General features: G+C 30.7%; 1 protein-coding gene and 1 long non-coding RNA gene across 4 annotated transcripts; one reads left to right on the top strand and one right to left on the bottom strand.

Moving 5' to 3' along the window:
* Window positions 1-4,290: 4,290 nt before the first annotated feature.
* Window positions 4,291-14,450, top strand: LOC145789929 (uncharacterized). 2 transcript variants are annotated; one of them, XR_014328427.1, is made up of 3 exons: window positions 4,332-4,566; window positions 5,116-5,179; window positions 14,023-14,450. It is a non-coding gene; the product is annotated as an uncharacterized LOC145789929 (long non-coding RNA). The 2 variants fall into 2 exon arrangements; XR_014328426.1 differs by lacking the exon at window positions 14,023-14,450 and having other exon boundaries at window positions 4,291-4,566; window positions 5,116-5,461.
* LOC114296791 (type I inositol polyphosphate 5-phosphatase 8) lies at window positions 5,536-8,416 on the bottom strand. 2 transcript variants are annotated; one of them, XR_014328425.1, is made up of 7 exons: window positions 7,964-8,416; window positions 7,790-7,880; window positions 7,579-7,689; window positions 6,894-7,484; window positions 6,396-6,659; window positions 5,943-6,192; window positions 5,536-5,830 (listed from the first exon to the last, which is right to left on the bottom strand). XR_014328425.1 is itself a non-coding variant. In XM_028241118.2 (7 exons), the coding sequence occupies exons 1-7, from the start codon at window positions 8,061-8,063 to the stop codon at window positions 5,735-5,737; spliced, it is 1,443 nt and encodes a 480-aa protein (XP_028096919.2). In that variant the 5' UTR covers window positions 8,064-8,390; the 3' UTR covers window positions 5,536-5,734. The 2 variants fall into 2 exon arrangements, 1 of the variants encoding a protein (XP_028096919.2); XM_028241118.2 differs by having other exon boundaries at window positions 5,943-6,132; window positions 7,964-8,390.
* Window positions 14,451-14,684: the final 234 nt, after the last annotated feature.

Below are 14,684 nucleotides of genomic sequence, written 5' to 3'. Positions count from 1 at the left end.
AGACACATCTAAGTAAGGTGCATCTAAAAAAGTAAAAAAAATGTTTAAAATTTTTAAAAATATTCACTAAAAATAAAAAAACATAAAAAATAAAAAATTCAATTTTCAGAAAACTGAAACCAAACACACTATTATGTTCAGTGTTAGTTTTAGTAGATGAGAAGTCAAAAATAAATTTTAACCAAATTCAAGTTATAACTAATTTGAGATTGACAAGGAAAGTTCAAAAGAAATTGTAATTATATATAATTTTAAAATATTTTTTAAAAAAATACAAAGAAAATTGGAATTATAAATTATAATTATCAAACAACCTAATTATATTATGAAAAAATTTAAACGAAAAATTGATCAACTTTAAATTTATAATTATTAAATATTTTTAATAAGTCATCAATTTTTTATTTAGGTTATAACCTGATTTGATTTTAAATAGTTTTTCATATATAAATATATAGCAATATTGATTAGACATATTTTAAGAAGGGTATATTATATTGATAGTTCTGGCATTTTATCTCTTGTGTCAATTTGGTCATTGTAATTTCAATTAGTTTGATTTTGACCCTTAATTTTAGATTTTGTGTTAAGGGTAAATTACAAATATACCTCATGAGATTTGCTTAAAATATAGATTGCCTCCTGTGGTTTGAAAAATTACAAATATCCCCTTATTAAAATTTTTTATTTAACAGAATTAACTAAAAAAGTGTAATTCATAATTGCTTTCCTATATAATAATAAAATTACAAACTGTTAATTGATTTGATAATTTATTAATAAAATGGTGATTTGTTATGAAATTAGAAACCTCAGGGAGTGGAATGTAATTTTCAAAACCGCAGGAGGTGATTCGTATTTTAATTAAATCTTAGGAGATGTATTTGTAATTTACCCTTGTGTTAATATGGTCAAATTGATAATGCTGGTTAAGATTTTTGAAAGAAAATAGGTATTGATTGGTTGAGATTAACTTACTGAATTGAATAAGTTTATAATTCTGTCTATAAAAATATAACAGATGCCATTCATGTGCGTATTTTAAATATAAAAAAAAAAATAGTAATTATAGCAATTGGACAAAATTGAGACAATATTATAACTCTAGAGTCAAAATTGAATAAATTAAACAATAATGATTGAGACTCTCATGTTTTAGAGACCCCCACAACCCCCTTTGAATCTCCATCATTGATGGTGTGAGCCCCACACATACATGAGTGGGTTTCATACATACATCAATGGTGGAGATCCAAAAAAGGTTGTGGGGGTCTCAAGAATTTTTCTAAATCTAAATTGCAAGGACAAAAATAATACAGGAGCTAAAATATGGGGACTACGAATGTAATTTATCATAGTGCTGAGCAAGTGATCCGTGAAATTCGTAATCCGATCCAGTCCAGTCCAATCCGATAGGTTTGGATTGGTTTTTTGAATCCGTGGTTCGGTTCCGGATTGAAGAATTAAAAATCCGTAGTTTACGGATTGGTTCCGAATTGAACCCCACAGTTCCGGATTGGAACCGATCCGAACCGTATACAAATAGTCTATATTTTTATTATACATCCTCCCCCATAGTATCTTCTCTTAATTCTATATAAAATCTAAACTCAAACCTAAAACCTTATAATATCTTCTTTTATTACTTTGTTTGTTGGTTTTTAGTTTTAATTTGTAATGGTTTAAATACTTATAGTGAAACTAATTTTCTTATGGTTGTTTAAATTTTAGAACAGTATGCCGCTATTATAGAAAAATATGTTGCTATTGTGGAACTAATATAACGCTATGTTTATATTTTTATAAAATTAAAGTGTTATAAATATATTTTTGTTATTTAATTATGTGAATCCGTGGTCCTAAACCGATCCAATCCGTATTTAAATGGATTGGTTCGGATTGGTTCCAATTTTTTAGGAACCGTAGATAACGGATTGGTCCTGGTTTTATCCAAATTCGGTCCAATTCGGACGATGCTCACCCCTAATTTATCATTTTAAGAATAAATACATAATTTATTAATTAATTTAAAAATTGTTAATAAATATACGAAACAAATATGTATATATTTCATATTTTTGATATAATTTTTTAAAAAAATATATTTACTAATTAAAAATTAAATAAATAGGTGAGTTTACTAACTTATGGATTGGACATGAATTAGATGATTCTCCAAGGACTATACTTAAATCAAGAATTATTAGCAAAAAAAATCGACTCTAAGTAAATTTTCTTGACTGCTTTTTAGTATTTAATCCAATATTAGAACTCCCAAATTAGCTTATATCAATCACAAACTAATAAACTATAATATAATTTAAATTTATTAGGACTATAATATGACTTACAATTTAAGATGGCTCTATCTTAGATAATTTTTTCATATTTAAATATATATAACTATTCATTTAATTGTATTAAAATAAATATATATATATATATATATATTTTTAAACTAAGTTCAAAATTTCTAATAAGTATGCATAAAATATGTTCATATTTTTTATTTTTATTATAAAAAATACTTATAAATATTTATTTACTAAATTAATAAATAAATAGGTCAAATGATTCACATAAGTTGGAAATATATCAAGATCATTTTTAATAACTAGGTAAAAGACAAATTAGCGTAAATCTAATGTTAAGCCCAAATTTTCACAAGTGAATCCTAATTCATTTTTACATAAATCTTATAACATAAGACAAATTATAATTTTGATGCTAGATAAATTGTTAGACTTTACAAAATATGAAAAAATTAATATGTTGACAAGTATAATTTACCACTATCATATGATAAATTAAATTTACGTAACTTATAAGATGAAATGTATTTACATTTGACCATAAATATAATTTTTGTAATTTATTTATAATTTTTACCAATTAAATTATGACATATATTTGTTATTAAGAATTTATAGCACATAATTAATGACATAGGAATAAAAAAAAAAAAACTTATATGTAACTGTGATAAAAATAAATAAGGTTGCATTTGGTAGAAATTTAGAATTATGATTTGAAAATAGAATTGTATTTTGAGTTTGTGAGTTTTGAATTACGATTTGAGTGTGAAAAATTTGTTTGGTTATGAGTTTTGAAAAGAGTTTTTAATTGAGTGATGTGACATATGATATTTGATTTAAAAATTTACAACTCATAGCCAAACACACAACTCAAAATTCTATTCAAAACTCATAATTTTTTTTTAAAAAATTTCCAAAATATTTTTTATTTAAAATATAAAAATAACAGATGCCAAAAAAAAAAACACGAATACTCTTTTGATCAACTAGCCGGACGTCCGGAATAATGACCGGGTAGACGTGTTTTGAAAAGTAAATGTGGAATCAATTTTTGAAAATTATAAACAAACAAACAGAACACTCAAATTATGTTGTAGAATCATGTTTAAAAAATTCCACCAAACACAACCTAAAATTTAATTAATTCTAAATCGTTTCGTTTTTACTAAATATTATAGATAAATTTTTTAGATTATTATTTAATTTTAAAAATAAATTTTTAATTATTTATTTATACCTGTGCATGAGTAATTATACTAACTTTAAATAAACATAAGAAGTGTATTTACGATTTAGTCAAGTTTGATGATTTTCCCAACCCAATAGCCCACCAAAATGGGCCTACCAATATAGCCCACCAAGCTAGGCCGCGTCACCCAAAATTCCCCAAATTTGTGGTCGAATTGACTCCAGTCCAACTTAAATCACCTTCTGGCCCAAATAAAAATCGAACGCGTTTAAACAAGAATGATTCATTCCTCTAAAAACACCATCACTAATAGCACTAATGCATTAAAAAAGTAAAAAAAAAAAAAAATACAACTTCAAGACCAAAACATCACATCACTACTGACGGGACCCACTGTCACCTAATTAGTGGGAGCACTAATTAGTGCTCCCAAGCATTTTTCGCGTTCAAATCATTACTTGAAACAGCATTACACTTAAAAAATTTAATATCATAATATTAAGTTATTTAAGTAATAAATATATTAATCTTGAATTTAAAATTTATTTAGGCTGTGTATAATGGAAAATGTCTCGTAACTCAAATTTTGTGGCTCAAATGTGGCTCAAATGGCCAAAACGACGTCGTTTTGGCCATTTTTATGTTGTTCTGTACTCAAAACGACGTCGTTTTGGCCATTTAAGCCACTTTTGAGTCACAAAATTTGAGTTACGTAGCATTGTCGGTGTATAATATATATATATATATATATATATTATTTTAATATATATAACATTGCACGTGGTACGAAGAGAAGAAAATTTGAGGTCTTCACTCGATTTGAATCTATCATCAACGTTTTAAAGCTGTAAAGAAGAAGGCGGGAAACAGAAGAGAATTCTCCAAATCCATGGCAGGAATTGATCCACAGAAGCAGCTTTTAACCTCAATTCGCGATTTCGCCACCGAGAAATCTTGAACTTGAAGATGCCAAGCGTCTCAAAGAAACTACCGAGCACGAACTTAAGGGTTACGATGTTGAATTGGCTGCGAACGAAGCTTTTTTCCAAACTCTATCAACAGGTTTTGTTCTCTCAAATTCATATGATCGATCGATCGCTCGCTCAAATTTATCGGAACCAAACTCAGAATTTGTCAAAATATGATTAGGTTTCAGTTGATTTATTCACAATTTGACTAGTTTTGATTGAATTTCTTCAAGTGATTTATGTTGAAATAACAATAATCCCATGCTAGGAATTCTCTATTTGCTAGATCTGATTTAGACTGAGGTATCTTACCCTCGTTGTCTATTGTTTCTCTTCGACTTCATTATATGATTGGAAACGACACATAATTACTAGATAGAAGGAAATATATTGTTCTTTGGCAAATATCAGCCCATACTTTATGGCATGGTCCTGATGATTACTGTAGTTCTAGTGAATACACCAAATTAATACAAGACAGGTTAAAATAATATAAGGATTTTGTGCAGTATATATGAAAAAGCTCAAAGCATTGTGAGGTGCATTTTTCCTGGACCGATGCCCCTATTATTAACAGGCTGGTTGTAGTATAATGCGTGCCATGGTAGTTACTAATTTGGAGCCCATTTACTTGCTGATGCAGGAAATTTCAAGAGAAAATAGCTTGTGCATTACATAAAAATGGTTAGATCTTTATGATACTTGAGGTAACCTTACTTGTCTAGAACTTTTTTTGTTTCTATTCTCGTTGTTGTTGTTGTTGTTGTTGTTGTTGAGTTTTAATGCATTACTCATCTTCTGTTGAGCTCATGTCTCCTGGGAATTTATAAAAATGCTTAGAACTTTACTATACTTGAGGTAATCACATTGTAATATTAAATAAATGATAGGCACATTTGCCTTATTATCAATTGTACTTTCTAGGATTTGGAGTGGGTTACAAATGTCTAATTAATTTGAATTTTTTCATTGATGATCTTTTGAACAAACCCTATATTATGAATGGTTCGGATAATTAAAATAAATTTGAGACACGCCTTAAAAAACTCACAACACGGTGTTGTGCTTATAAGGGATAGCACCCACCCTAAATCCTTCCAACTATAAATCCAACTTAAATATTCAAGTCACAAGCAAAAAAAGAGGGCCAGACATAAATGGGAAAGGGAGAAGATTTCAAATTTATGCTCCACAGGCCTGCTTTCAAGAGTACAAGTTATAACTAGTTTAATGCCATTTGAAACATCGATCTCCTGTTTGATTTACAGCTTTTGCTCGTGACTTGGCAATGCTTCTATATCCTCCGCAATCAATGAGAGCAACGTAGACGTGGCCTCTTCTTTACCCTTGCCCTGCCCCTGTTGTTACAATGATTATACATTAAGAACTGTTCACTGAAATTGTGTCAATTAGAAGGAGAGCACAAACTGAATGTCTTATAAAATTCTGATATGATCGTACGGTGCTTACAGTTTGGTTGGGAGGATTTATGGTGGTAATAATTGGTTGGAAAGGAATGACCCTTGGATTTGTTGACTTCGCAACTTCAATTTGTGTCGAGAAAAGAGCAGAGACAGGCCGATGATCTGAGAACTTACTCTCACCTCGAAAATAGGAAAGTTGCTTCACTCCTTTACCATACCACAAAATCCTGTCACACCTGCCGCCACCAACAATATCTCATCTTATTCCTATTTTCATGGTGCTATGAAGTAAAAATCTACAACAAGATAGAGAAATATTAGTTCATTCTACCATGTGGGAATGAAGTACACCCTAAGAAACCCCCAAATGCAAAAGTCAAGTGAGCTGTAGATTTAGGCCCTAGGCTAGTCCTAAAATTTTTATGTAGAACACAGCCCAAAGCAGGTGATATGATAGTAATAAGCATCATTTACAAAGATCACTGTTGAGTAACTATACCATGCTGGAGTTCGTTGCTTTTCTCCTGCTCTATTTGAAAGACCACCCGAGTAGTGATTGCAATTTGATGAAGAATACTTGTAGGTAGGAGCAAACTCGAGGTTTCCTTCTTTCCAACCTTGGAATACTCCACCATCGTATAGTTCCTTTCGTAGCTGATCAAACTCTTGAAGTGCACTCCAGTCTTGTTTCTTTATCAGTTGCCTGGCTAAGTTGTCTTCCAAACATAGCCTATAGTTTAGATCCCCAAACCAGAATATCCTACTGTTGTACAACATATTAGATTCATCAGTAAAGAGCAAATTTCAACCTATTTACTAAAAAATCCACCCACTTTTATTCTTCTTGTATTTAGGTCTGGTCATCCCAAATCCTTGTTATATTATGAATCTGGGTTAAAAGTTTTGTTATATTATGGAATGATTTAGAATCTACCAAAAAAAAAAATTGCTCTTATTTTTGTTTATATAACGTATAGGTGTTGGAAGGGAAACTTACTCATGTCCTAAGATGGTGAGAGGATGAAAATTATTGCCGTCTTGAGGGAGTCGAGGGAAAGAAGTTCGCCTAAAAATCTCTGACACTTGGTAATTCCTTCGCCCTTCATCCCCTTTCTTCTCACCAGAAGCCAAGTGGGCAGCAACGAAGCAAAAACTAGTTCCTTCAATTGACATGCTTACTGTAACTGATCCTTTGTTTCCCAAATAACCCATGATACCACAAGCCACCGAACAAACTTTCACACTTGACACGCAATACCTCGTAAGCAATTCCCTCTTCATCCACACTGTTACGAAGACTCCAACCATCTTCTTGCTTGCCATGAGCTTGTATCTACTCTGTAGGAACCTTGGCTGACTTCTTATTGGAGTCGTAGCTTGGCTGCTAACACTTAATCTTCTTTCGGTGTCAGAAACTGCAGGATATTGATGATCGTCGCTCGTTATTGGATTCAACAGAGGTGTTAACCAAGGGCACCCGTATTTGTCTTCGAGAGTTTTCCCAATCAGCAGGTTCCAGTTTGTTGCTTCTGTTGGGTCTTCTGCTCCAATTACATTTTTAGCTATTAAGGGAACAATCTCTTGAAAACTGCAAAAAACAAAACAAGTTTTGCAGCTGTTGAATAACATTTCTTTGATTCATCTAGGCAAACAAAGAGATTATGGACCTTAATTTTACATACCCAAGAACATAAATGTCAGCTGCGTCTTTTAGATTTAGCCATTCATCCACATCTACAGCCAAACTCCCTACCGGAGATCTTCCAGCAACATTCCAAGTACCCACAAAGACTCTGGAATACACGATATATATTGTAACTACTCATAAACCAAAACATTTGTCTAGATTGTCTAATCTTTTTGACAAAGATATGCTGAGAAGTTAGATCTCACCTTAATTCATGGTTTGATACGTATGGATCATCGTCCATTGACATATCAAAAACATCGTCCAAGTCATTGTCACCTTCATCTTCAGCCCAATCTGTAACCAAATTATTAGTTTTTTTTTTAAAAAAAAAAAAAAAAAGAATTGGAAAAGAGGGAATATGAGATTAGTTATGAAACCTGTAACTTCACCCAGAAAAAATGGGTCAGGTCTCTTGTACTTCCTCTTAAACCACTGCTGGAACCTCCTAGTTATCGGCTTTTGGTTCTCGTTATCCATAGTTGATCAGAAAGAAAAGATACATCCCATGCTACAACACTATAGAGCAATGAATTAGATAAATTCTATGAGAGTTGAACCTCGTATAGACGAAAGTTGTATGTCTCCAACAACCATGGCTCCAATGCTCTGAACGCTGGTTTTGCTGGAAAGGTTCATTGCGTTGATCGCCAAAGGGTAGACGAAAAGATGAGATTGTAGCAAAAAGACTAGCACAAAAAGCTTCACAAATTATAGTTTACACGATAATCCCGAGAGAGAGAGAGAGAGAGAGAGAGAGAGAGAGAGAGAGAGAGAGAGGTCAAAAGTGCCATGTTTTCATGGAGTAATTAAATAACTTGTTAGACTAGTTTGGAGAACAAAAAAGTGGAAGTTGGTTCCATCATTTAGTTGATCATTGGTGGTGTTTATCACGTATTTCTTGTGTAGATTTTACAGGACGTTGTTATTTTCACTATCACACATCTAAAAGCCAAAACAATGATATAGACTAGAAAAAAAATTGATTAAGGGTATATATCGAAGGATGAGAAAAATAGTAGAAATTCATAATTTAAGTATTGCAATTTTGTAAAAATTTAATTTATTGGTGTCATGAGTTGTTTGGGAACTACATAAAGTAACCTAAAAGTTAAAAAATGAAAAATGTTATAGATCTTAAATAATTTATGAAATTTTTTATCAAACCTTTCATATAAGTGTGGTCCCAGAGGTTTGGTAAAAAATTTGATCGATTATTTAGAACCTCTAACATAACTCTATAATAATTAAATATTTTTATCATTTTATCTTACTATCAAGATATTCGTCAGTATTGCATTAGAGATAATAGTAGTCAAACTCATTACATTAATGTTATATGACAAATAAAATGGTTACATATAGGCCTACTTTGATAAGCTAGGAAGCACGGATACGGATACGGGATACGGATACGGATACGATACGATACGGCGATACAACAAAATTTGAAAAACTAAGATACGGGTACGGCGGGGATACGTTCGTAAAAAATATTATTTTAACAATTTTTAGTAATGCAGTATGCATAAAAATAAAACTTAAAGCAAAAGACAACTTGATAAAGAAGAAAGATTCCTACAAAACTAAGAGTCTTCAAGGTCAATAGCTTCAATTTGTTCTTCTTCATCAGTGAATATCACAAGACCTTAGCTAAAGCCAAAGCCAAAAAAACCATTCTTAAATAAAAATTTCAGCAAATATACTTTTTTAAGTCATCAATGATAGCCTAGGAAGCACAGATACGAAAATGGCGATATGGGGATGTGGATATGGCGATATGTCAAAGTTTGAAAAAGTATGATACGGGTACAGCGGGGATACATTCATAATTTTTTTTTTTTTTTTTTGTGATTTTAATAATGTAATATGCATGAAAATAAAACTTGAAGTAAATTAATAAATAAAGAGAGGGATTCCTATTAACCTAAAAGTGCTTAAACATTCATAAAACATCCAAAACTAAAAGCAAAAGCAAAAGCAAAAGCAAATGCAAATGCAAATGCAAATTAAACATCATCCTTACATGCCAACACCAAAAAAAGAATGGGAGCAGAGAGACGAAACGTGAGAGAGTGAGAAAGCGAGAGAGAAGTGAGAGAGACAACAAGGATACATCAATTTGACAAATTCTATTACTTAAGCTCTCACTATATTCCTCTTATGAAAGAACTAAACAAAATATTATAAGTAATATATAACTTCGAGTATCCGATACTTCAAAATTAAGTATCCGATACTTCAAAATTAATAAAATATTAATTAAGAAGTATCCGATACTTTTAAGAAGTATCTGATACGTATCCGCGAGTATCCGAGGAGTATCGGTATCCGATAAGTATCCGATACGGATACGCCACCCTTTTTGAAGTATCCGTGCTTCATAGTTGATAAGTTGGTTAAAAGTTAGTTTTTTTTGACTTTTTAATTTTTTTAAGCCATATCATCTCTCTATTATATTTTGTATGTTTTTTCAAAAAAAATAAAAACAAAAAATTGACTTTTAACCTATTTTCCAAAATAGGCCGTAATATACTATAACAATACAATAAGTATAGCATTATTATTAATAAATTTGAGAAACTCAAGAATGAAGGATCATGCAAGGTTGAATGGCCAAAACTTATCCAACTTACTGAATAACCCAACTCCAGATTTACGGTAGCATAGTTTTTTTCAAAATCTAACTATAGTGGCCCTGTTTGGTACAGCTTAATTTCAGCTTATTTCAGCTTATTTCAGCTTTCAGCTTAATTTAAGCTATTTTGATGTGTTTGGTTTAGCTTATAGCTTATAGCTTATAGCTTTGTGGAAGTCAGAAAACAGCTTATTCTTTGAGTGGGGCAGGAGATGCTTTAAGAATAAGCTGGAAATCAGCTTAAGCTGAAAGTTATAAGCTATAAGCTGTTTAGGCATAAGCTATAAGCAGTTTCCCACAGCTTTACCAAACAGGGCCAGTGAACCACGTGAAAGAAAAAGATTGAGACTTATAAATTAAATTTTTACAAAATTGCGGTACTTGAATTGTGAGGTTTTACTCACTACCAAAAAAAAAATTATGAGGTCTTACCATTTCTCTCACCCTTTGATGAAATAAAAAGTTTGAGGGGTTGTTTGGAAATAGGATTTTTTAGTGACTTTTTAGATTTTATTATTTTTTTTAGTTTTCTAAATTCAGTTTTTTGAAAATTAAATTTTTTATTTTTCGTATTTTTTTGTTTTTAGTGAATATTTTTAAAATTTTAATTTTTTAAAAAACTTTTTTAGATGCACTTTACTTAGATGTATCTAAAAAGTAAAATATTTGTGAAAAAATATTTTTAAAAAATAATAAATGCACAAAAATATGAAAAATATATTGAATTTTTATATATATATTTTTTTGTATTTTTTGGTATTTAGTGAATTTTTTAAAGATTTTTTTTACAAAAATTATACTTTTTAAGTGTATTTATGTTAAGTGTGTCTAAAAATTTAAAAGACATACAAAAAATAGAGTGAATCTAAATGAATCTATGACTTTTTTTTTTAATATTTATTGATTTTTTGACTTTTTAACAATTTTTTAGAGTTATGCTAGAGATAATCCATTAAATTTTTTACCAAATCTTTTACATGAATATGAGATTCACATATATATAGATTTGTGTGGGTTTAACATTAATGTGAGAGATTTTAATAAAAAATTTAATAAATTATTTATACTTCATAGCATTTTTTATTATTATAACATTACTCATGAGTGCTTTTGTGTAGAAACATACTATGATCATGTTTGGTAGAGCTGTGACAAAGTGATTATAGATTATATAACTTAACAGATTATAGCTTATAGCTGTGAGTATAAGCTGGTAACCTGTTTGGTGTAGCTGTGGGATTATAGATTTAAGCAGCAGAGTAGTGTTTGGTAAATATGCTGTAAAATAACTTTTTGCTGTGTAATTGTCATTTTTGCCCTTATGAACAGAAAATTTGTAATTTTTGTAATTTTCTTCTCTTTAAATTTTGAAAAAAGTATTTCATTAATGGAAGTTGATTAATTAGTACATAATTTGGTACATTCCTCAATTTTTATTTATTTATTTATTTATTTTGTAATAATATTGAGTTGACAAGGAAACAAAAAAATGTCATTGCAATAAAAATACAATAAATTACTATTAAGAAAAATAAAACTTCATAGATATTTACAGAACTTCTAATTTTGTCTGCAAATTGACATACAAATATTATGTCTCCTCACTTCCATTTCGTTGTCATCACATGCAACATCATTTCCATGGCGTGCTTGTTGAGACGAAGATCCTTTCTCTTCATTAGGCACATAATCTGTGAATCTATCATAAGAGTCAAATGGAATATCGCGGAACTTACTTCGTCGGATAAAATTATGAATTGCCATTGTTGCACAAATAAGTTTGACTTGGGTCGGCCACTTGTAATTTGGTGGGATATCCTTTATCATTGGCCATCTTACTTTCCAAACTCCGAACGTTCTTTCTATTACACTTAGCACAAAAACACCTAATCTAAAAGCCACCTACAATCATTTGAAAAGTAATGCAACTGACAGAACAATACAAATTGTGAGCAAACCCACAACAAGCTGCTTCATGAATGCTAAGGATTGCTCAAGCATTTGGTTCTTGACTTTTAGTCCTACAGTCTCGATGTTTTGATTTTGATAAAGATTTGCCTCGTTCCTTTGCCTCTCTAACATCATCACAGATTTTGTGGTACATCATCTTCAAAATTGACAATTTCTCTTGTCACAAATGACATATAGTCTTCCTTTTGATGGCTTGTCCGATTCGATAACCCTTATGACAGCTCTTACACCACACTCACATTTCAAAGCCTCATACCTCAAGTTCAATGTCTCAGTACCGGAATAATAGTTACTAGAGGATAACATGCCTCTGCATTAATTAGGATGAATTCCCAGAATAAATTCCCAGATTCAACTCGTTAGTTATCAAAAATGTATGTTTAATACAAGGCAGGGGGGCTAAACCACATCCATCCTATTGTTTATATGTTAGGATCAATGGGTGTTGATGTAGTAAATGTATGTGATGGTATTAGATATGAAATGCTATTAGATGTGAACTACGGTTTGTCCTCAAGGTTGGTTCATGTGAAATGCTTCCAAGGAACAACAACAGATGCTCTTAAGGTTGGTTCCCGAAGGCTATTTTCTTCAACCAAAAAGGAAAAAATGAGGTTATTTTTAGCATTGAAGAGTTTTTTTTATGTAAATGGAGAGGGTTTGGAGCCACAATATGAATTTCTTCAAATTTGTCCGAATTGTTGGAGAGATCAAATTTGTTACTTCAGTTATGGTTAAATGACTTATTTGTGAATTTTTAAATTTCTTTTGATATTGTTTAATTTTAGATCCTTCTAGATTAGAATGTCTTAAAAATAAAAATTAAACAAAAATACACCAAATTTTAATAAAGTTCACTAAAGATGACAATAAAAAATAAAGAAAATTGACCTTTAATGTGTTTTGTAATTTCATTTTTATTATAACCATCTTGTATGTGTCACATAGTCTTCTTGAATTAGCCAAGTTATACCTTCAAGGCCTAAAATGCCACAATGTTGTGCATATACTGCACTCCAATTCATAAAATTTCCCAATGCTCATTGCACAAAATGCTGTCTTTCATGAACACACAAACAATACTAACAAGGTTCATCAAAATGGAATCATAAACACAGTTTCAATTCACACATAAAACAAAGAAAGAATAGTATCACAGATTAACAATCTATCATAGAACAATAATCAAGCAGTTTTAGTAATGAGTTGATCCTAATAGTCTTTTCAGGATTGTATCACAGATTAACAATCTATAAAAAAAATAGTAACAAACTTCATGAAGCAAACTCAATAGTAACAATATTATTTTCAGATATGTTAATCTTTACCATAAAGCAAACTCAATAGTAAAAATAGTAACAAAAATAGTGAAGGTTGGACAAACTTCACAACAATAGTAACAAATTCATCAAACTTCACAACAATAGTTACATTTGAACTCATCAAACTCATCAATACTATTTTCAGATATGTTAATCTTTACCATAAATGATCATAAACATGGGCAGGGGAACAAATCAATACTTTTATATTAATAATTATTAATTAGCCCACTAGATCACACTATTGCCAATTAAATGAATTGACACAATATATGCAAACTATCAATCTTAAGTTCAATCATCCTAATAGATGCACTGACGATTATAATTATTAATTAACCCAATAGATGCACTGAAGATTATGCAAATCGGAGAAGAAGAAGAAAGCGAAGAGAGGAATGGAGTGCGATCTGGTCTTTGTCTGTAAACCCTAACTCGATGTGTGTATACATATATATATATATATATCACAAACAAAAATGCATGAACTCTTACCTTTTTGGTGCAGATCAACGGAAACAAGGACGGAAGGAGTTCGATCAGCTGATCTTGGAGATGTTGAGGAGTTCGATCAGCTGTGTTGGAGATGTGGAGGAGTTCGATCGGCTGTTGTGGAGGATCGTCTTCAGTGTCGCCAAGAGAGGAAATGAGAAGAGGAGTGTGAGGAGAGGAGCAGGCTAGGGCAACAAGAGGGTTTATATAGTGGCCATTTTGTAATTGTTGAAATTTTGGAGGGGCATTTTAGTCATTTCATGACCCGTGAACAGCTGCGCGCTTAAGCTATAAGTCCATAAGCATGCTCGGAGCAACTTCTACAAATGAGTTGAAAATAGCTTTTTTAAAGCTATAATTTGATCAATTAAGTTGTACCAAACACAACCAAATAGCTTAAATTAAGTCAAAAGCTAAAATAAGTTGCTTTTAAGTTTTACCAAACAGGGCCTATACATAAATGGGGAGTGTTACTATATACACATTCCCAAAGTGCTTTTCCTATGGTATGGAACTAAAATTTTAGACTCAAATGGTTTGCGTTTCCTATGTATGGATCTAAAATTTCAATTTTAATGGTTTATAACTTTGTTCAATTTGAGTTGTGTCGTTGAAAATATTCAAAAAATTATATTTTATTAATAAATAATACAAAGAAAATGAGATACAAATAGATTA

Source organism: Camellia sinensis, chromosome 4 (assembly GCF_055761805.1).
Source record: "Camellia sinensis isolate YWXY chromosome 4, ASM5576180v1, whole genome shotgun sequence".
Classification (NCBI taxonomy): Eukaryota; Viridiplantae; Streptophyta; class Magnoliopsida; order Ericales; family Theaceae; genus Camellia; species Camellia sinensis.
This window is presented reverse-complemented; position numbering and strand designations above follow the sequence as displayed.

Coding starts and splice junctions, on each gene's coding strand:
- LOC114296791 (XM_028241118.2), bottom strand. CDS start 8,063: ATGGATAACGAGAACCAAAAGCCGATAACTAGGAGGTTCCAGCAGTGG. Junction 7,485..7,578: donor GCTGACATTTATGTTCTTGG/GTATGTAAAATT, acceptor TGTTTTTTGCAG/TTTTCAAGAGATTGTTCCCT. Junction 5,831..5,942: donor TAAATCCTCCCAACCAAACT/GTAAGCACCGTA, acceptor TTGTAACAACAG/GGGCAGGGCAAGGGTAAAGA.